Below are 21,758 nucleotides of genomic sequence, written 5' to 3'. Positions count from 1 at the left end.
TAAATCATTTAGCACCCTGTTCTATCAATCATCTGGGAACTAGATACACCTCTTGATCGATAAGTTGAGAACTGGGTTCCGTTGCCTGGAGTGACAACCTGGGAGGCATAACTGTCAACAAACAAACAAACAAAAAATTCCCCAACCACATGTTATTGTTTGGCTGGCAATTTGGGGAATACAAATTGTATTTTTCTTAAAATGCACTAGGTACATTAATCAGGATTTCAGCTGGAAATGATGACATATTCAAGGACAAATTGAAGCATTTTTACTAAACATTTCTTTACAGAGGTTAGGTCAAGATGAAGGGACCATGAAAGAGTAGTAGACACTATGGAGCAAGCAACAGTGTGGGAACACTACCTCTGCTAGCCTGAAGACAGCAGGGGGAATAGGGTTTGCAGGGGACCTGTGTATGCTCTCACCAAACACAGGAGATGGTAAGCTGATCTATGGCTGTGGGAACTCGGCTTTTCTCCTCTCTTCTCTGATATCCTAGCAGAGGGCTTGGAATCTGGCTATACAGACTTGGAGGTAGACCTCTGTGGCCACACAGTTAGGCAGGGAAGAGTAAATAATATTGTGGTGATATTGTGTTATACTCTAATAAAACTTGCCTGAAGATCAGAGGACAGAACCAGCCACAGAGTTAGCCACAGAGGTCAGGCAGTGGTGGCACACACCTTTAATCCTGGCACTCAGGAGGTGGAGATCCATCTGGATCTCTGTAAGTTCAAAGCCACCCTGGACTACATGAGATGAATTCAGTTTAAAAGAGAAACAGCCAGGCAGTGGTGGCAGACACCTTCAATCCTGGCACTCAGGAGGCAGAGATCCATCTGGATCTCTCTAAGTTCAAAGCCACCCTGGACTATATGAGATTAATTCGGTTTAAAAGAGAAACAGCCAGGCAGTGGTGGTATACACCTTTAATTTCCAGCACTTGATCATACACCTTTAATTCCAGTACTTGGGAGTCAAACGCCTTTAATCCCAGCACTAGGAAGGTTGAGACAAGAAGTGATACAGCTGGGCAGAGAAAGGAATATAAGGCAGGAGGAGACAGAAGTCAGCCCCTTTTGGCTGAGGACCCAGAGGCATTCAGTTTGAGGATTTGTGGAGACAGGATCTTCTCTTTTCTCCCGAGGAGTTGGTGAGATGAGAAGTGGCTGTGGCTTGTTTCCTCTGATCTTTCAGCATTTGTCCCAATATCTGGCTTGGTTTTTATTATAAGACTTTTAGGACCCGTGCAACATAATATCAGAGGTGTCACCAGAGAACAGGAAGAGAGAGGAACACTGGGCTACAGGTACCACATTCATCTTGTTCTGGGTTGCACACGTCTGTCATGTGATTCTTTGTTTGTTTGTTTGTGTTCTGACAAAGCTTGCCTGGAGATCAGAGGGTGGAGCTAGCTACTAGTTAACCATAGAGGCCAGTGGTAGCTCACACTTTTGATCCCAGCATTTGGGAGGCTCATGCCTTTAGTTCCAGCACAATCAGGAGATGGAGACAGGAATATAAAGTGGGTGGAGACATGATCTGGGGGTGGGGGCTTTCCATCTGAGGATTTGTAGCGGTAAGAAGTCTCTAGAGGCTGCTGCTCTGCTTCTTAGACCTTTCAGGTTATTGCCCTGATATTCGACTCTTGGTTTCTATTGATAAGACTGATTAGGATGACGCTTCACCCGTCACCAGCATTTAGAGGCCAATAGTACTTCAATCCATTTTCTTTGATCTAAAATCTCTAGAATAGCACTGTTTTGTTGTTATTTGTTTTTGTCAGTGATAAATGAAAGTCTCCTTTAACTTTAATAAAGTTTCTTGCAAACATGTTCTTTTTTTTTTTCTCTTGAGGTAAAACGGGGGCAGCCGCTGGGAACTAGCTAGTGGTCACTGTATGAGGTATGGCTGGCTCTGTGTCTTCATCTCTACAGAAAGTTCTGGAATACATTGGCCTGAGATCTTGTGCACAGCCCAGGAGGTGAAAAGCTGCCTTGCTCTAGAACTGCTATTCTCAACTTGTTGGTCGTGGCCCCTTGGGGGTCTGCACATCAGATATCCTGCTTTTCGGATATTTACATTATGATTCACAACAGTAGCAACATTACATAATTACAAAGTGAATTAGCAATGAAAATAATTTTATGGTGGGGGGGGTCATCACAACATGAGGAACTGTATTAAAGGGTCACAGTGTTAGGAAGGGTGAGAACCACTGCTCTGAGCCTCTCTCTGGGGAGGAGGGGAGTCCTAAGTGAATGTGTGTTGTTTGACATGGATCCCAATATCTCAGACCCACCAGAATGGTCAAGCCTTCCCATAGTCTTTGTGTGAATATTGACAGTGTGTACAAAAAGTTTCAACTGCAGCTTACCCCTGAATCTATATAGCCTGAGACTGCTCTCTCTTAATCCTTCTACTCAGATTAGCTAAACCGGCCACCTCCCTGTTCCACTGTGTACATTAGATCTGCCTCCTTGTTCAGCCGCAGACAGTAAACCTGTCATCCTAATTCACATGTATAAGAAATGTGCTGCCAGGCGGTGGTGTCGAACGCCTTTAATCCCAGCACTTGGGAGACAGAGGCAGGCGGATCTTTGTGAGGCCAGCCTGGTCTCCAGAGCAAGATCCAGGAAAGGTGTAAAACTACACAGAGAAACCCTGTCTCGAAAAACCAAAAAAAGGAATGTGCTGAGCTTCTGGGTTACTGTGCCTCCATCAGAGTGCCTGGCCTACCTGATCCCAGGGTTCTGTGCACCTGTCTGTGTGTCAATCGTTTGTTTGTTTGTTTGTTTGTTTGTTTGTTTGCTTGTTTTTTCATTCTCTGTTGTCTGAGTTCGGTCAATCACTGAGCCCTACAGAGCACAGCTCCTCTCCTTGATGACAGAAGGCATTGGCTGAGTTTGTGCAGTTTTCTTGCATAGCAACGAAATAGAAATGATGTTGTTGATGAGGAGAAAGACAAAGAGGAGGGCTTACCTTTATTTAATATATAACATGTGCTGGGTGCTAAAGTTTGAAATATGCACAATGTCATTTAACAGCCATCATAATCCTGAGGGAAATACTACTATTATTTCCATGTTAACAATGTGAGAACAAGTTGAGGAAAATTGTTACCACATAACTATTAGGTCATGCCAGATGAAATTGCCAATATTCAGTCATGTTTGATGAAAATGTCAACTTCATATGGTTCAACTTTGTGTAATATATTGCAGAATCAGCTTTAAAATCCAGAGCAAGCTCATTGTAAGCTTTTGTGAGTGACCAAGGAAACCTCTGTAAAGCCGCCCAAGTATTAAATAAAATAATGTTCCTGTGACTGGTGCACAGTGATGCTGCTCACAAAATGTTCTTTTTGTGTCTGGGTTAATTTCATTCTGCCTGTCATTCTTACTCCCTGGGGAAGGCTGTGCACAGCTGTCTGAACAGATGTGGCCAGTGAGACTGGGAGGAGGTCTGTTGCTATTGACTAGATCCCAGGGACCTGCAAAGTCCCAGCTTTGTCATTAGTGCCCCTCCCCATACACCCCTACTCCTGTCTCTTGGGGAGTTTCTTCTGCCTTGCAATTCTGGAGGACAGTCTCTGGGTCCAGAGCATAGGGAGGTTCTATGAACATTAGGTCTTCCCTGGTCCCTGTGTTTAGTCCCCATTGATTGTCCAAAAGTTTCACTCCATCAGCAAATGCATCCCCAGAGTTGAAGGACAGGAGGGCTGCGGGTGGGTGGAGGGGCGGTTGCTGCCTTGTTCATTGTGTTACGTGGATATATGAGCTGACTCGGCTCACAGGGTTACTTCTGGCAGGGAGACGGATTCAAAAGCCCTCCTCTTTTTAGTTGGCAAGAAAGAAGAGATGATTCCCTGGCAGAAGGGTATGCTCTTTGGGTGTGGTCTTAGGAATTGGGCATGACTACATGAAGAAATTTTGCCTCTAAAAAGCAACAGTACAGGACTGTCAGATTTAGCAAAGGAAAATGCCTGACTTGCAGTTAAATTTGAATGTTAGGAGTATATACTATGCAATATTTGGGATATATTTCTATTAGAAATGGTTTCTTGGCTGAAATTCAAGTTTACCCCAAGCTTTGGTTTGAACCGCTCCCTCTGTGAGTCAGGTATATTGTTAGTGTAGCAGTATTAGGAGCTGAGGTGTTTAGGGCTGAGGAAGCCATGAGGCTGCTCCTTCATGAGTGATGGACTCAAGGCCTTCATAAGATGCTTGGCAGCAGTGGTCAATGAGCTTGCCTTTTGCCATGTGAGGATGCAGTCCTAAGATACACCAAGGAGGCACCATCTTGACCCATAACCCAACCTGCCTGCGTCTTGATCTTGGACTTCTAACCTGCAGAGCTGACGGAAATAAACACATATATTTTTATGTATTGCTCAGCCCAGACTATTCTATTACAGCCCTGCAAAACACTTCTAATTTGCTGCTGCAGTGAAACACCACGACCAAAAACAAAATGGGAGGGAAGGGTAGATTTCATCTTACTTTTCCAGGTTGAAATTCATCATCGGGGGAAATCCAGGCAGGAGTCTGGAGCAGAAACCATGTGAGGAATGATGCTGGATGGCTTACTCTCTGATTTGTTCCCTGGATCATGTTCATCTAGCTTTCTTCTATAGCCCAGACCCACCTGCTAGGGATGATGTCGCCCACAATGGGCAAGGCTCTCAAACAATAGTCATCTGTAAGTGCCAGTACTTACTTACTGGGCCAAGATTCCCTGCAATCATCAATCAAGATAGTCTGTCACAGACACAGCCATGGTCACAGACCACTCTGATCTGAGCAATCTCACAAGTGACTCTAGGTTGTCCCAATTTGACAATAAGAACTAACCAGAACAGATGTCTTGACCTCCTAGATGTAGTAATCTTAGAACAGTGCACTTTTGTCCACTCTTCAGACACTACATCATAGTGTAGGAAAGCCACATAGTTAGACTCCAATAGAGCCTTGTGCATCAGATGAACATAGGCATAAAGCCCAGTCACACTATTTTAGCTAGGTGAATGTACCTGGATCATTTAATCTCTCTAAGCCTCCACTTCTCATTAAATAGAAACACCATAGCATCTAGTTTAGGGGTGTGTTACAAACTGTATGTACAGTCCCTAGCATTTGCCACCGTCAAAAGCACAATTAATTACTCTTATTGATGATTGAGATGGGACAGTCAAACTCTGAGAGGACAGAGGCAAATCTCTGTGTGCTCTGTCCAAATGAGCCTTCCATTTCAAGACTTCGAGTTACAGTAGCCCTTTGGACCCAGAAAGGAATGAAAAAGAATGATCTTGCCAGGTGGTGGTGGCAGCGGCAGCGGCGGCACACGCCTTTAATCCTAGGCAGAGACAGGTGGATCTCCGTGCGTTCGAGGCTAGCCTAATTCATAGAGAGATCCAGGACAGGCTCCAAACAACACAGAGAAGCCCTGTCTCAAAAAACAAAACCAAAAGAAAAAAAAAAGACTGATCTCAAGGAAAGAGTTGACCTGAGGCCACCCTCAGCCTTGAGGGTCCTTCCTTCAGTGTTTATCACACAGTAATTGTTTACAAGTCAGGTTTGCTACCCCACCCTTTTCTAGAAAACAGAATGGGAGTTGGAAGTCTGAGTTATGAATGAGGGGGGTGCTCCTTTCAAGGGAGGGAGAAATTCACAATTATAGGCACATTTCATGGACCAAGTTTGGGTTCCCATAGTAATTCTAGATAGAGGTTCCTTGGCATTGACCTCACTGACATCTAGTAATTTGTAGCACAAGGGTCTGCCCTGTGCATGGTTGGGAGTCCTGTAGCATCCTATGCCTCCAATCAACTAAGTACTGGGAGCCTGCCTTGTCCTCTTTTACTGGAGTGACAATCAAGAACGTCTCCAAACATGACCTGGGGGACAAAAACTGCCTTTGGTTGTGAACTGGTGGAGAACAAAATTAGGCAGTACCACTCAGACACGTTGAACAGCTATCACATATTGAACATGCACAGTGTTATCTACAATCCCAATACTCAGATTAAGAGGTAAGTGTGACTTTGTACATCTCACAGTTAAAGAGACTGAGGCTCAGAGGGTTGAAGTAAGTTCCCATAAATTTCCGAGCTGGCAGATCTGGGATCCTGGCTGAGAGGTTGGTCTGATTCCAAAGCTTACACAGCTCCTGCTGTAACACTCCATTGTCTGGAAAATTAAGAGCCCCTCCTTCTCCTTTGAACTAGGAAAACTCATCTGCAGTCAGTTCAAGCCTAAAAATATGGATTGAGCTGGATGCCATGAGAAGCTAAAAGAGATAGCTAAGATATTGCTCCCTTAGAGTCATCTCCAGTACCAGTGTCATACATACACACAATCCGTTTAAAGAGCAATGTGAGGCATTTTGAGTTTGCACCCAAATGAGCATTCCTAGAGTTAGAACTCGAGAGAACCCAATGCGGGCTTCACATGCCCCTTTGCTGCCAGAGAGGACCATAATTTTACAAGAAGCAATGAAGCTTTGTCTTGGGGTCTAGCAGCCTTGGGTCCTAATGAAGTATTAATTCTCATGCCTTGTGGTGGGCTGTGTGTTGCTTCCAGATAAACATTCAGCCATCTTCTTGGTGGCTCTCTTCATAAAGTTCACCTTTCCCCGCTCCCTACGGATGGCGGTGTACTCGTAGGCTTTGAGCTTGCTGTAGTAATCGGAGAACTTGTTGTAGAGGATGGAAATGGGCATCCCATTGAGAATAATCCCAAAAGCGATGCAGAGGAAGGCAAAGAGCCTGCCCAGGTGGGTCTCTGGGTACATGTCTCCATAGCCCACAGTGGAAATGCTTACCTGTACAAAAGGAAAGCAGAATGGAATGGTTAGCCCTAAGAAGGAAGAAAAAAGGGAGAGCAGCCTGCAGTAAAGAGCCCTGCCACCCTATACATGCACAGCGGAACTGTTGAGAGCTCCCAGGGAGCCGGCTTTCAGAGTGGCCTGAAGGACTGTAGAAAGAATGCAAGCTGTGGGTCTGAAAGACTAGTTTAAATCCTGACTATGACACACCAATGTTTTTATATGCAGCACAGGGAGACACTATCCACTTTAAAGAGCTGTAGGAACAAGCTTTATGTAACGTATGTTGAATTCCTGTCATCCACGTGCTCAGTAATTGTTTTTGTTTCCACACCTCTTCCAGGCTGTGTTAGGACACGGGGATTCCCTGGAGTCACCTTCATAATGAATGTCTGAGAAAAATCTTGAGCTTAGAGGCAATCTGAATGGTGTTCAAGTCCAGACTGACCCTTCCCAGCTGGTAGATCTTGGGACATACATTCAGATGCTGGACCATCTCTCAGAGGTCTGTAGAGCTATATACAAAGCAGTGGGCACAGTATCAGGCACCCAGGGCAATGAACACTCCATTGTGCTCCCCTCATCTTTAGAAGGAGACAATTACAACATCGCTCAAAGCTGCTGTGTAGTTCAGTTTTTTGTTTTTGTTTTTTTAATGGAGATGTTTTAATTGTACTCATCTAGAGGAACACACTCATTCCTTTGTGAAGGGACCTTCAGAAGACCTCACAGAGCAAAAATATGTTCACCCTTCATGAAATTCCTTTAATCATTCTTGACACACTGTTTTAAATCCCACTAATTAGAGATTTATTTAGGTTAACAAGCTTCCTGTTTAAAATGCAGATTCCCATGGGACTAGTTATCACTTAGTATAGCCAGAGAAAACCCTGGGGAAGCCCCACCACCACTGTTTTTATGCCTCGTGTGCTTCCCTTGGTCCCCAGACTAAGTCACTAGGAGCCTCTGAAGCAGGGCTGTTGCTTACTGTAGTAAAAACATCCTCTTGCCAACTCCAGGGGTGCTTGTTGCTCTGCGGATTTATGTGATGGTTGTTCTGGTCTTCCAACAGATGGCAGTAATTATACAAAGTCACTCCCTTGCCACACTGAGATGGCCTTTGGCTCAAAAAAACGTGAGCACTATTGTGCTGATGACGCAAGGGTTAGTTTGAACTTTCAAATGTGGTCGATTGATTGGAATGAAATGGAAAAATGAGCCAGCTGGGTAAAGCTGGCACTGATAAGAGCCACAGAAAGGGAAAGGTGTGCCTCCAAGGAGGGACAGGTCTCAAGGCTCACTGTTCCATCTCTGTCAAGAGAACCACCTTTTCCCATGGCAGAGGAACACAAGCAAGCATGGCAGAGGTAGAATGGCGTAGTCAGGGTTAAAGAAATAAGGACTTTAGCTAGAAGTTTCTCCGGTCCTGCCTGGACCCTGCAGTTCTGTGGCCTGCTTATAAAATAATCACACAGAAGCTTAATATTATTTATAGCTGCTTGGCCATTAGCTCAGGCTAACTACTAACTAGCTCTTACACTTAAACTCAGCCCATTTCTGTTCATCTATATGGCTCCACATGTTCCATGGCTTTACCTGTGTGCCATTACATGCTGCTCCCTGGACGGTGGGCTGGCGTCTCCCAACTCAGCCTTCCTCTTCCCAGAATTCTCCTCATCTGCTTATCCCACCTATACTTCCTGCCTGGCTACTGGCCAATCAGTTTTATTAAACCAGTATACAAAAGCATTATCCTACAGCAAAGGACCACACTTGACTTCCTGGGTCTGAACCTACTTCACAGTTGTGTGAGTTTTGGGCAAAGCAGTTAAATTCTCTCTGCCTCAGTTTCTATTTTTGACATACAGAGATAATAATAGTACCTACTTGGTGTGATTGTAATAGGAATCAAAGGTGTCCCTATTCACAGGCTGTGGGTGCACATACCTGAGGGAGACCTGAGCGCCCCTGTCTTTAAGCAAACACAAACAATTATGGAGTAACTCTCCATCAGGAACTTGACCTCTTTTGTCTAATAGACCCATGAGCTGTAGAAATAGGACCCCCCAGACTTTGGCTAAATTCTGGATGAGGGAGATTTCAGGGCAGCATTCCCCATGGCTTTGGTAGACGATATTCTTTTCCCACACTGGATGAAAACATAAGGATCAGCAGAGACCAAGTTACACTTCAGTTCATTTCCACATCTGCCTGTGTGTCTGCATATATGTCTTGTCTCTGGCCATACCAGAGTTAGACAACTCACCAGGTATGCAAGTCAAGCTGTACTTTTCATCTATCACAAACACCATCACTTACACTCCAGGATGACCATGCAGTCATTGATTTTTTTTTTTTTTTTTTATGGAGGCCACTGAAGCAAGTTTGGTTACTGAGACACGTGATGGCAGGAAGGGGTAGTTTTAGAATATGACACAGCTCCAAGGGAGAAGGCCCTGCAGTCAGGCAGACACACAAGGGTCCAACGGTGGGGAAAGGGCTGGGGAGACAGAAAGGAAAGGAAGTGATGAAGACCACATGCTGTTATTAAGCTTTTGATTGATTCCCAAACCGGCTTAGTTTCACCCCAACCTTGCTTTCTTTAAGTTTTGTTTTCCATAAATTATCAAGGCCTTGTTTATTTTATTTCTTCTTTATTCTTTTATTTCTAATATGATAATATAATTACAATATTTTTATTTTTGGGATAAAATCTGAGTGAAAAGTCAAAAGCAAATTGTTTTGCCTTAAACAAAAATATCTGAAACACATAACCAGGTATGAGAAACCTTGAGTATCTTGGATCTCTAGTTTCAGAGAAGAAACTCCTCCTGCTGGTCCTAAAATATGTTCAAAATGTAGAGCTGCTTTGCTGTCTGCTTTGAGGATAACTTTATTAAGTATGCAACCTTGTTCTTTTTATTTATTTACTTTTGAGACAGAGTCACACTATGTAGCTCTGGCTGTTCTGGAACTCGCAGAGACCCACCTGCCTCTGTCTTCCAAATTCTGGGATTAAAAATGTGTACCCCTAGGCCTACTTTGTAATCTTGTTTTGTCCCTTGCTTTGGGGTAAGACAGGATTTCTTGGCTTAGATTACATAGCATATATCACATCTCTATAGATGGTATTAACACAGAAGACCCCAGATTGACCAAATGATCTTACAAAGTGAGTTCTCCCATTAGCAGAAGATGAGTTTGGAAATGGAACCAAAGTGTCTGCAGTTCATCCGAAAATCTAGCAAAACTGGCTATTTAATCAGTCTTAAACTGGAAGCTGACCATGCTACTGAAAACTTACAGCTTTCCCCTAGTTTTGTGTTTCAAAACTCAGAATGTGACTGTCCCATGACAGCTCCCTCATTAATCAACAAATCCTGGCCTGCCAACCACTGTTCAGACAAGCATCAGGGTTTTCTCTGAGGCAGGAATATCACACTTGAATTTCTCCTTCAACAAACAGTGTTTCCCTCATGAAAAATAGGGTATAGATAAAATGTCTTGGTAGCCAGTAGTTCATGCATCGGGGAAGTATGATTCCAGGAAATAAACCTAATTAAGAAAATAATTAGTACCGCTTCGGGTTTTCCCAAAGAAGACAGCCAGTAAAGGCTGCTTTTCCTCTTAAAACTATGCTCAACGGTATATGTTGTCCTTCAAAGGCTATTTATCCATGCTACTGTTGCAACAAATATTTCTTTTTTGCAAATATTTCCTCTAGGATTATAATCTAATGAAACAATTCAGATAGGTACAAGTTGCTGTACCCATCCTGATAATTAATCTTGATGTCAGGTGCTTATGTCAAATACTGGATGCAATCACTCTGGGGGCAGTTCCCCCAAGTATTTTGTAGTAAGAATGAGATTAACACTCTGATTAATGATTCTCATTTGGATGCTATGGTATGTTACAGTTTTAACATGAGTGTAAGCGGCACAGAAAGGAGGAGGTTGGCTTAAACTAAGGCAAAACCACAGATGCAGGTCAGGGGTCTAGCAATCTGCCCACACAGAGGCAGACAATAAAGATGTCCTGTGCATCCACAGCTTATTAAACACCTCCCCATCCTTTTGATGCTCATTCACATTCCACTGAAGTCATCTTGAACAAGAGGAGAAACATGCTTTAAAGACATAAAAGGGGTCCCTAAGATACAAAACAACAAACAAACAAACAACAAAACCAGCGTCTTCATCTTCTTCTAGTAGCACCAGTTACTTTGAAGAGGATGGTGGAAATCGAAGAAACTGCATATGGAGTTTCTTTCTTTATGATAAAAGCTGGCCATGTGGGCAAAGAAAGTGCCCTTTGCCTCAACAGCTGGCAGTATGCTGTACAAATTGGACAGGCAGGACACAAAAGAGAGTGACTGCACAACTTTGCCAAGACAAGGAAGGACAGTCCTTCAAAAATCCTGCTTCACAGATAAGTCTGTCAGATATGCTAGGCCTGTAGGCTGAAGATGGATGCCTCGATGTTGCAGTGGAACTTTGGGTGACTGTCCAGGCAGCTTAAGGTCCCTGTCTTAGGTAACATTTCACCCTTCTCAAGTCTTTGATGGAGTTGAAGACTAGATACTTATAATTATAGTTTTTCTTGGTTATAATAGAAAGTAAATTAGATACAAAACTTTAGACTCACCAAGATAAGATAGATAATTATTTTCTCTAATTTTGCCAAATGCAAATGGATTAGACAGTGTTACTGTAATTATTACTTGATAACTGTTTTGTTATATGTAATTTTACTATGTTAAAGTTTAAACCTTTCTTTTTTATTAGACAGAAAAGGGAAAACCAAAACAAAATAGTGTCTTTGAGCTGTTGCCTTATTTATAACTGTTTCTAAACAAGGTAGAACTTCAACATTTTCTGTACCAGATATTACAGGCAATCCAGTTCAGCCCCAAGCCTGGTGCCCTTTTCTTTAATTCTCCAACTGGGATTCTATGGCCTACATTTCCCAGTTTCCCTTATTGGCTGTTTTTCAGAGCAGAGGTACATTTGGGAGACTGGCAGGTAAGAAGGAGGGCGGAAGATCTCTGTGGTTGACTCTGATTTCCATCATCATCATCATATGGCTCAGATAGTTTGACCTCCCTGTCCTCCCAGTACCAGCCTCCTTGTAGATCTGTGCACTAGCTCCACATGGCCCTCCTCTGTAGGCTCAAGTCTGATAACACTACCATCTCCCATTTGTTCTTCCTGTTCTAAGGCCAATAGTTGTTCTCTCCATTTGCTATTTTTTTTCTTTTACCCTCCTAATAACTGAGCATCCTTTTCCTCAGAAAATACCTTGATTTCCATTTTCCTGACTGTGTCCTAATTCACTTCACATATGCGTTGTTTCCAAGCAATCAATTAAAATAAATTTCAGTGATCTTACAAAGACCAACTATTTTCAAGGAAATGATACTATCATTTAGGAAAGCAAAGAGGGAGCCAGCTCTGTGGGGTACAACTATCTGGTGCCCCAGCCTAGGACAAGTTTCCTTTTAGGAGTGTTTTTAGAAGTGATGGGTTTATGCCATAGTTCCTCTTTGACTCCTACAACTTTAATTTTTCTGAAAGAGTCCAAAGGAAATGGCTTGTTGACAATCTAACTGGCCCTTTTACTGGAAAACAAACCCACTCAGGAGGCTGATAGTTACAGCTTCATCACAGAGCTATCATTGTTGGCCCATAGGATGTATTTACCAATTGGGTAATCCTGAAACCCCCACATGTCTGGCACTGTTCCAGGCATGGCCTGCTGATCTACATACTCAGAAACTTGCCCTTCTTATGTCTCACAATTTTCTTTCCCCCAATAGAGAAGGGATCATTCCTGTTTTAATTTCTCATAAAATGCATCTGGAACCAAAGGTTATTGCTTCCATGTGATAAAGACTATCAGCTAGATAGATGTGGTAGCTTCTACTTATTATAGACTTATTACAGGCTAGTATGTTACATGTGTTTCTTATTACATGAGTCCTCACAAATAACCAGCATTTGGCAGATGAGAAGGGTCTGTCTTACATACATGAGCAATTGCAGATGTAAGGCTCCATGAGGGATTTGTTCTTGCATATATAAGGGCTGCACAATCGTGAAAATGCTTCACAATAACAAAAGTGACTTATTTCTTTTAAAACCCCCACTTGAATTACAGAGGGTTGAAAGATCCTTGGCATCAGAGAGAGGAAAGATTATTAAAAGCAGATCAGCTTGTGAGTTGTTCTCTAAGTTCTGGTAAGGAACAAACAATACCTAGGAGAATGAGTTGAAGAATCTGTGTCTCATGTAAGTAGCATAAGAGTCTATCAATCATAGCCAGGTGTGGGAGCACACACCTTTCGTCCTAGCATTTTGTAGGCAGAGGCAATGGCTGGTTAAGCTTTTAAGCTTTTGAGCAGCAGTTCAGCTGAGACCCATTCTGGATGAGGACTCAGAGCCTTCCAGTCTGAGGAAACAAGATCAGCTGAGGAATTGGCGAGGTGAGGTGGCTGTGGCTTGTTCTGCTTCTCTGATCTTGCAGCATTCACCCCAATAACTGGCCTTGGGTTTGTTTTTATTAACAAGATTCTTTAAGATTCATGCTACATGTTTGGGTATAATATATTTGAGCGGTAATATATTACTAAAGTAGAATGATTTTTTTAGATCTAACTTACTGTACCTCCTTGCCACCAAGGTTTTTTTGGTTTTTTTTTTTTTTTTCTTCTTCGGTTTTTTGAGACAGGGTTTCCCTGTGTAGCTTTGCGCCTTTCCTGGAACTCACTTGGTAGCCAAGGCTGGCCTCGAACTCACAGAGATCCGCCTGGCTCTGCCTCCCAACTGCTGGGATTAAAGGCATGCGCCACCACCGCCCGCCTAAGGTATTTTCTATAATCCCACAAAGCTTTGCTTTCTTGGGCTGGCCTGCCCTGACCCTTGCTTGAGTATGGTCATGTGACTTGCTTTGGGTTGAGCTGATATCTACAATTCAACAAGTTGAGCAAATATGAACAGAAGTGATATGATGCAGTGCTTGCATAGTTAGGTCTGTACTCTCTCTCCTGACCTTTGCCACAGCCAGGAGACAGCCCTGCAGAAGTATGAGGGACATGGAGCCCAGTTTCCTCATTTCATTTTTATACCATCTTTAATCCAGCTGGGCTGTCAGACATAAGAGTGAAGGTTACCAGATGAAAAGAACTAGTTTAAACAGACCAGATTAGTTGCTCACAGGCTTTCATTCATTCATTCATTCATTCATTCATTCATTCATTCATTCATCTATCTATCTATCTATCTATCTATCTATCTATCTATTTATTTACTGGGGCAAGATCTCACTGTGTAGTCCTGATGGGCCTGGAACTTGCTATGTAGACCAGGGTGGTTTCAGTCTCACAGAGATCTGCCTGGTTTTGCCTCCTAAAGGCTAGGATTAAAAGCATGTACAACCACACCTAGATTAAGTTTCTCACTTTTATTTTCATGCACTAAATGGATGCTTGATTCTGTAAGTTATCCAGTGTTGGCAGGGGTTGTGATATGCCGTTGCTGTGACAGTAAGTAACTTATAACTTAACTTATACATCATTTATAAACAAATATGTATGTATTTGGGGGTTGTGTTCAAGGTTTTAGGAAAAAGTATATGTGCTCAATAAAATACTCATGGGCCAGTTACTTTTAAAATCCCACCTCTTTTTTCTTTATTTAAATTTTTAATTAGTGTACAGAGTAACATGTTACCTATGGTCAAAATCCCACTTCTCACCTTCTCATGCCTGTTTAGTTATGTAGATTTAAGTGAATTTCTTCTCAGGGTTCAAACTTGATCTCAAGGTCATCTTATCTCCAACATGACATTTCTGCTATACCATCAAAAAAAAAAAAATTCTACCATTCCAATTGCTCTCTATCCTGCTATCCCATATGTTTTCTCACACCAATATTAGAAATGATTACATTTCTTTCTGCACTAAAATGTAAGCATCATAATGGAAAGATAGTGTTTAGAATATGACCTGGCATACTGCATATTCTCAGGGAAGAAGATGGACTTTTGTGGGTTATTTTACATCTTCTCACTTTACAACGATGTCTAAGAACCAGGACACTTTGTATCTATCATTTCATGGTGTTCTTTCCTCCTTGCTCTCTGATAATAAAATGCCTAAGTACATAACATGCAAGATAATCAAAGTACCAAAAGGAGCTGAGCTTATAGCGTCGGTTCTGAGGAATGCCATAGCCCTAGAATAATCAAAGAAATTGTTCCTACTAGGTTCTTAGGTTTGCCCTGGGAGAAAACACAAGTTACCAGTCAATTGTGCACCTCATAATAATTTGTCCTGTATAAATCTCAGAACAAACTGGATAAAGGTCACTGGTATGGGGGAAGGTAAGTTGAATGGGGAGGTCAGGATATGTGAGATTTGGTTTGTAAAAACTGTGTTTGATAAAGATAAGGATACTCCAAATCCCTCACATTGATTAAAACAATAATAGGTAAACTATTTCACAGATTAAAAAAAAGTGAATGGTGATTTATCTTTTGTTGTGATTTTTTTTTTAAAAATCACTGATTCTGAATAAAATGAATTCATTACCAAAAGAGAAAAAGCTTCACTTTGCATTAATCATCACAGGAAATTAAGTGATCAATGAGCATTAACATCAGAAATATTTTAAAGGTGAAAATTCAGTATTAATAGACCTAATAAAAGTATTTATATTAGTTAATGTAGCACAAACATTGTGGGCTAAAATGAGTTGGAAGTCCCATAGTGCCATGGCCTGCTCACCATAGCCTTTTAAGATCTTGGGCTGAATGAAAATTTGACTTTAAAACTTTGTATTATGAGGCTGGAGAGAGCCTCAGGGGTTAAGAGCACCACACTCTTCCAAAGAACCCAGGTTCAATTCCCAGCACCCACGTGGCAGCTCACAACTGTCTGTAATTCCAGTTCCAAGGAATCCAACACCCTCATACCGGCAAACCAATGTACATGCAATAAAAATAAATAAACAAAAACCTTTGTATTATATTGTCAGCATGTGGATTTGCCGTTTGCGTTTCCACTTTAGTTACCTTTAAAGTAAATGTCATTGGCTGGGGACAAATCATCCTCCAAGAACTCCATCTGTACACAAGGTTTATCTACTATGGAGATGACCTTTCATCACTTGGAATCTGATCAGAGCAGCAGCCTTTGACAAGCTTGCTCAGGAGAGCTTAACAGCATCCTTACTTTCAGCCTGGAAGGGAAGGAAGACCCAGTGAGCTGCAGGGAACTTCAAGTCCAGCTTCCTACTGTAGAGACATGGGGATGAGGAAAGTGAATGGTGGGCTGAAATCTCCTGGTCGGTTCCCCGGAATCATGGTTCATCTCTGGGATCCTGGAGGCTTCTGAGACTCCTGTCCTGATGCCGTGCTCTGTCAGTGGCCCTGGGGTTAGGTTTATCTCAGAATTTTGTACTGGACTATGTGCTGATATCGTCAATGTTAATGCCATAATCATCGGCTCTCATTTGCATTACCATCCGCTTTAAAGAAGGAAAACGAAGGAGCTATGCAATTCTTTGTCATATCAGCAAGTTTACTCACTGATCTGAGGTGAGGTGGTTAGTGTCTTTCAGGGATTTATCTAGTATACCAGAAATAGGCATTTTAAGTGAATGGTATGGGTTACTATAAAGAGTCAAGTATTCAAAACAATGATAAAAATAACAAGTATATTAAAAGTCACATTAGGCAAGGTGTGACAATGACCAAAAGCTTGCAAGACACAGTGGCAGAGCAAGGAGAGGGTGTGGAAGACAGAGTAGGACAGACTTATATTTTATCCCTGGATCTCACCTCCAGCTGTGTGCCTACCCACACACTCTCTGGCCCCCGGTGCCTCTGGTTATAAAATGGGACAATTGCACTCTATCCTGGAAGAACTGTAGTGTAGTCAGAAGGAGTCTTGATTTTAGACACATCTTCCCATACTCAGACTTAACTAGAACAAGAGGCAGTACGGTCTCAGTTAGGATCAACATTGCTCAACCAAATCTTATCCCCTCTAACATATCTATAGTGTCCTTCAAAAACTGAAGCTACTTCTTACTTGTCCTTTTACAAAGATGGTGACAACAGCCATTTCTTTGTGATGTTTAAGTAAAATCAGCTTTATAAATCATTTAGGACACTAAATGTCCAATAAGTGGTGCCTGGGCAATGAGGAGGCCTATTATTTCCACAAAATGTGAATCATTTCTCACTTTTAAAAATTTTTTTCCTTCAGGTTTTGCTTTTGTTCTTTTGTTCTTTTTTTTTTTTTTTTTTTGAGATTGGGCGGTGCACACACGCGCATGGGGGGTCGGTGGGTGGGTAGGTGGTAGGGGGCTTGGGGGGTGTCTCAAGTAACCCAAGCTGGCCAAGGCTGGCCTTGAATTCCTGATCCTCCTCGCTCCACCTCCCAAATGCAGGGATTACAGGATTCATGCAACACCTTGTCAGCTCCCTGTCAAGGACTTTAAGATCAAACCTGGATTTGAAAATCCTTAGGACTGTGTAAAATTGAGTTAGTAAACAATCTTGATGTCGTTCCAACTTTCAAACATCTGTTCAGGTTGTTTTGGAGGCAGCCATGTGGTGCAGAGGTGCACTATCCTTTAGGCAGACCAGGAAAGGTCAAGAAACAAGCTCTCCAAGGCTGATGACCAAGGAACGGGAGGGGCAGGGTGTGTCGTCCTGGGAGAAAGGATGAAAAAGCGCAAGCGCCATATTACTCACCGCGGCCCACCACCAGGCATGGAGGATGCTGGTGAAGTTGGTGCCAGGCACGTCATGCTCTACCGAGTAGACAGCTGCAGAGAAGGAGAAGATGCCCATAGTGATGAAGAGCATCAGGCAGCCCACCTGCTGGTAGCACTGGCGCAGGGTGAAGCCAAAGGCACGCAGCCCGGTGGAGTGGCGTGCCAGCTTGAGGATGCGGAAGATGCGCATGAGGCGCATGATGCGCAGCACCTGGCCCACCTTGCCCACACGCCCCACGGTCTCCAGGTCATGTTCCATCGGGGAACCCTTGCCACCCCTCTGGTCCTCGCTCGTGAAGCACTCAAGCAGCAGCTGCAGGTAGAAGGGCAGAATGGCCACCAGGTCCACCAGGTTGAGGGCGCTGCGCGCGAAGCGTCGCAGGTTGGGGGTGGAGGCGAGGCGCAGCAGGAACTCCAGAGTGAAGAAAGCCACACACAGCATCTCCACGTGCTCCAGGATGGGCCTCGGGTCCCCACCACCTGTGCCCTGCTCGGCCTGGTGCTGCATCTCCTCCACTGTGTTGAGCGCCAGGGCCACCACGGAGATGAGCACGAAGAGGTTGGAGGCCACCCCCATGGCCTTGGCGGCCACAGAGGAAAAGGGCTTCTCCATGAGGTTCCAGAGGCGGCGACGCTGCGGCCCGTAGAAGCGCATGTCTCGGAAGAGCTCCTCAGCCTCCTCGGCCTGTGCCTGGGCACGCAGCTCCCGCTGGATCTTGAGCTGATCGCTCAGTTCGTCCCTCCTCTCCTCAAAGCAGATGCGACAACAGCGTGGTGTGTACTTGAGCCTCACGCCCCAGTAGCCTAGCTCCTCCAGGAAGCTGCGGGGACACAGCTCATCTCTCACCAGCAGCACCCCAGATATGTAGAAATTATAGATGAGCTGGAAGACGGCGGGGTCACGGTCAAAGAAGTACTCGTCTGTCTGTGCCTCATAATCGTCGCACAGGCCCAGCTGGTAACTGCGGCTGGTGGAGGTGGCCAGACGGCCCAGACGCGTTTTAGGGTAGTTGACTAGCTCACAGCATTCCAGCTTGTAGCTGTGGCCGCCTACGTTCACTTTCAGCGTGGAGAGCTGGACTGGAGTGTCAGTATGGCCGTCCAGAAGGGCTGTGGGGCACTCTGGCTGCTGGTTCTCCTCCTCAAGGTCATCCTTCCAGTCCTCTCCCTCCTCCCCACCGTCCTCATCTTCCTCAATGTAGTAATTGTAGGTCCAAGGTGGTGTGATACTGGCCTGAGAGCCAGTGCGGGCTCCCAAGGAGCAGATGCTCCTGCGATGTTGGTTGCTCCTGGTGCTGGGCACCTCCTCGGTCTCTGGAATAGTCCAGGGCTTGTAGCTCAGTGATGGTCTCCTCTCGTTGTTCTGTTTCAGCATGACTGTGGGAGTCAGGCCACTTGCCTGTGGCTCCTGCTTGTCTGGGGTCCCTGGTCTGCTCACTGTCCGTGGAAGGACAGATAGCGTGCCCTGCTCTGTCTCAGAAAGACTAGCCTACCACGGGCCCCAGACATTACTCTCAAAGCCCAGGCTAGCCTGCCAGATCTGAACACTAGCGGCAGGGAGGCTTGAGTGCTCTAATCTTGCTGATAGGGAAGAAGCAAGTGTTAGGAGGGATTTGGGGCCTCTTAGCCAGTGCTTCCCCCCACCCCTCTGACGTGGAGGGTGATTATGTGGTCTTAAATCTCCAGATAATCAGAAGAAGACAGAGATTATTGCTAATAAAAATGTCGGTCAGCCTTGCCCTGGGGAAGTGCTTAGGGTGTGTGCTGAGTGAGGTAAAATCAACTGAATTAGCTAGAGAATATGGATGCCCCTGTCTTCATCCTTAAAGTTTGAGACTGAAGCTTCTGCCCTCAGAAAACCCACTGTGAGCAGTGATGACAGCAAAATGCTGTCATTGTGACTAGCCAGTTTATGGCCCTTTGTTTAGATCCTCTAGAATTATTTTTCTTTTATCCGAAATAGATTTTTTTCCACACAATATGGTCTAGTGGTTCCCCTCCCCTACTCCTCCCAGTTCCTCCCCACCTCCCCTCCCATCCAAATGCACACCCTTTCTGTCTCTCCTTAGAAAACATACAGGCATCTAGGGAACGATAATACAATAAGACAAATAAAAACAGACAAAGAAGAATACAACAAAATGACCAAAAAAGAAAAAGATCCAGAGACACACAGCCACATTCTCACACACAGGCATCCCATAAAAACACAAAACCAGAAGCCATACTAGATATGCAAAGGACCTCTACGGTAGGAAAAAAAAATGCCCTGACTTAACATTATGAGACAAAGAACCTCCAAAGATACCATTGAGATAGTTTTGTGTTGGCATGTACTGCTGGGCATGGAGCTGACTCCTCAGAGTGGAGTCTCAATGAGTCTCCCTCAGAGGAAACTAATTTTTCATTTGCAAGTGGCTATCAATTGCAGAGAGCTTCTAGGTTAGGGATGAGGGCATGTGGCCACTTCTCCTTTGCTCCAGGACCCCACCTTGTGCAGACCCATGCAGGCTGTGTGCATGCTGCCACAGCCTCTGTTATTCATAGGAGCTCCAGTCTTGTGTCTAGAAGACCTTGAGTCCTTGGTGTCCACTGTCTCTTCTGACTCTTACATTCTTTCTACCTCCTCTTCTGTGAGTTCCCTGAGCCCTGAAGGGAGGGATTTGATGGAGACATCCACTTTAGGGCTGAATGTTCCAAGGTCTCGCACTCTGCACATTGTCTGGCTGTGGGTCTCTGTATTTCTTCCCATCTGCTGCAGGAGGAAGCTTCTGGTGAGAGCTGAGCAAGGCACTAATCTAGGAGTACAGCAGGATGTCCTTAGGAGTCAATTTACTGCTATGTTCTCTTAGCAAAACAGTAGTATTTGGTTTTCCCTCCCGTCCCTGACCTATCTGGTCTCAGGCTTTTAGCCACCCAAGGGTGGTGGCATTAATATAGCTGTCCCATCTAGAGCTGAGCACCCACTCTCCTATTCCCAGCACTTGGAACAGTCTTGTGTCTTGCCATTGATTGTGATCCTCTGCAAACAGCTTTTCTGACCAAGGTTGAGAGCATCCCAGGTCTATGGGTATAAGCATAGATATTTGGAAGGCAATTCGACAGCATGATCATAGCTCAAATAACAACAGCAGGTTATACTCCGGGGCCAAGGATCTTTCCCAGCCATGGGCTTTTGACTGGGATTACAGTATTGGGTATGGGTTCCATTCCATGGAATGGGCCTTAACTTGAATCAGATATTGGCTGGTTATTTCCACAAGCTTTGTACCACTGTTGCATCCATTCCCTTATTTTTGAGAATTGCATACAAGAATGCAATGGTATATGATCATATCTACCCCTTCCCCATTTCCCCTCACTTTGTCCCCACAACATGACCCCTTCCAACTTCCTGTCTTTTTTTATATTATTATTTACTGTATTAGGTATTTTCCCATTGCAGTGGTGAACTACCACGGCCAAGGCAACTGACAGAAGAAGAAAGCATTTATTTGGGCTTACAGTTCCAGAGAAAGAGTACGTAATGGGAGGAGGGGCCAGGGTGTAGGAGAGCAGAGGAGAAAGCTGGGAGATCACTTCTTCAATCCTTTGCATGAAGGAGAGACAGAACAAACCGTAAGTAAGAGGGGGCTACACACTTTTAAAGCCAGCATCCCCCCACCCCCACACATATTTCTTCCAATAAGTCTGTACCCCCTAAATCTCCCCCAAACAGTGCCACCAACTGGTGACCAAATGTCCAAGTACATGAGCCTATGGTGGATCTTTCTCATTAAAACCACCATACTCACTAAGTACGGTTAGTGTTGCCTATATGTGTATGGGTAGGGGCAATCCAATGGATCATGGGAAATGGATCAGTGGCTACATCCTCTAAAAATAATGATTCTTCCTCTCTCTGCAACTACCCACTGCCAATAGCTCTTTAGTCAGAGGTGGGGCCTGGAAATTGTCTACCCCACTGATGCTAGAGTTCTGTCTAGCTTGATCATATGTAGATCTTGTATAGTAAGCACAGCGGCTATGAGTTCATGTTGGTGACAGCTATGCCCAGTCCAGAAGACAGTACTTCACAGCACTCCTCCTCATCCTTCCAATTTTACATTTTTTTTCCACCTTCTTTTCCAAGATGTTCCCAGAGCC

The 21,758-nt window shown here is 44.1% G+C and overlaps 1 protein-coding gene across 1 annotated transcript; it reads right to left on the bottom strand.

Moving 5' to 3' along the window:
* Positions 1-6,543: 6,543 nt before the first annotated feature.
* Positions 6,544-18,987, bottom strand: Kcnv2 (potassium voltage-gated channel modifier subfamily V member 2). The gene is made up of 2 exons (XM_036184516.1): positions 17,590-18,987; positions 6,544-6,825 (listed from the first exon to the last, which is right to left on the bottom strand). Exons 1-2 carry the CDS (start codon positions 18,985-18,987, stop codon positions 6,544-6,546), a joined length of 1,680 nt encoding a protein of 559 aa, XP_036040409.1.
* Positions 18,988-21,758: the final 2,771 nt, after the last annotated feature.

Source organism: Onychomys torridus, chromosome 1, assembly GCF_903995425.1.
Source record: "Onychomys torridus chromosome 1, mOncTor1.1, whole genome shotgun sequence".
Lineage (NCBI taxonomy): Eukaryota > Metazoa > Chordata > Mammalia > Rodentia > Cricetidae > Onychomys > Onychomys torridus.
This window is presented reverse-complemented; position numbering and strand designations above follow the sequence as displayed.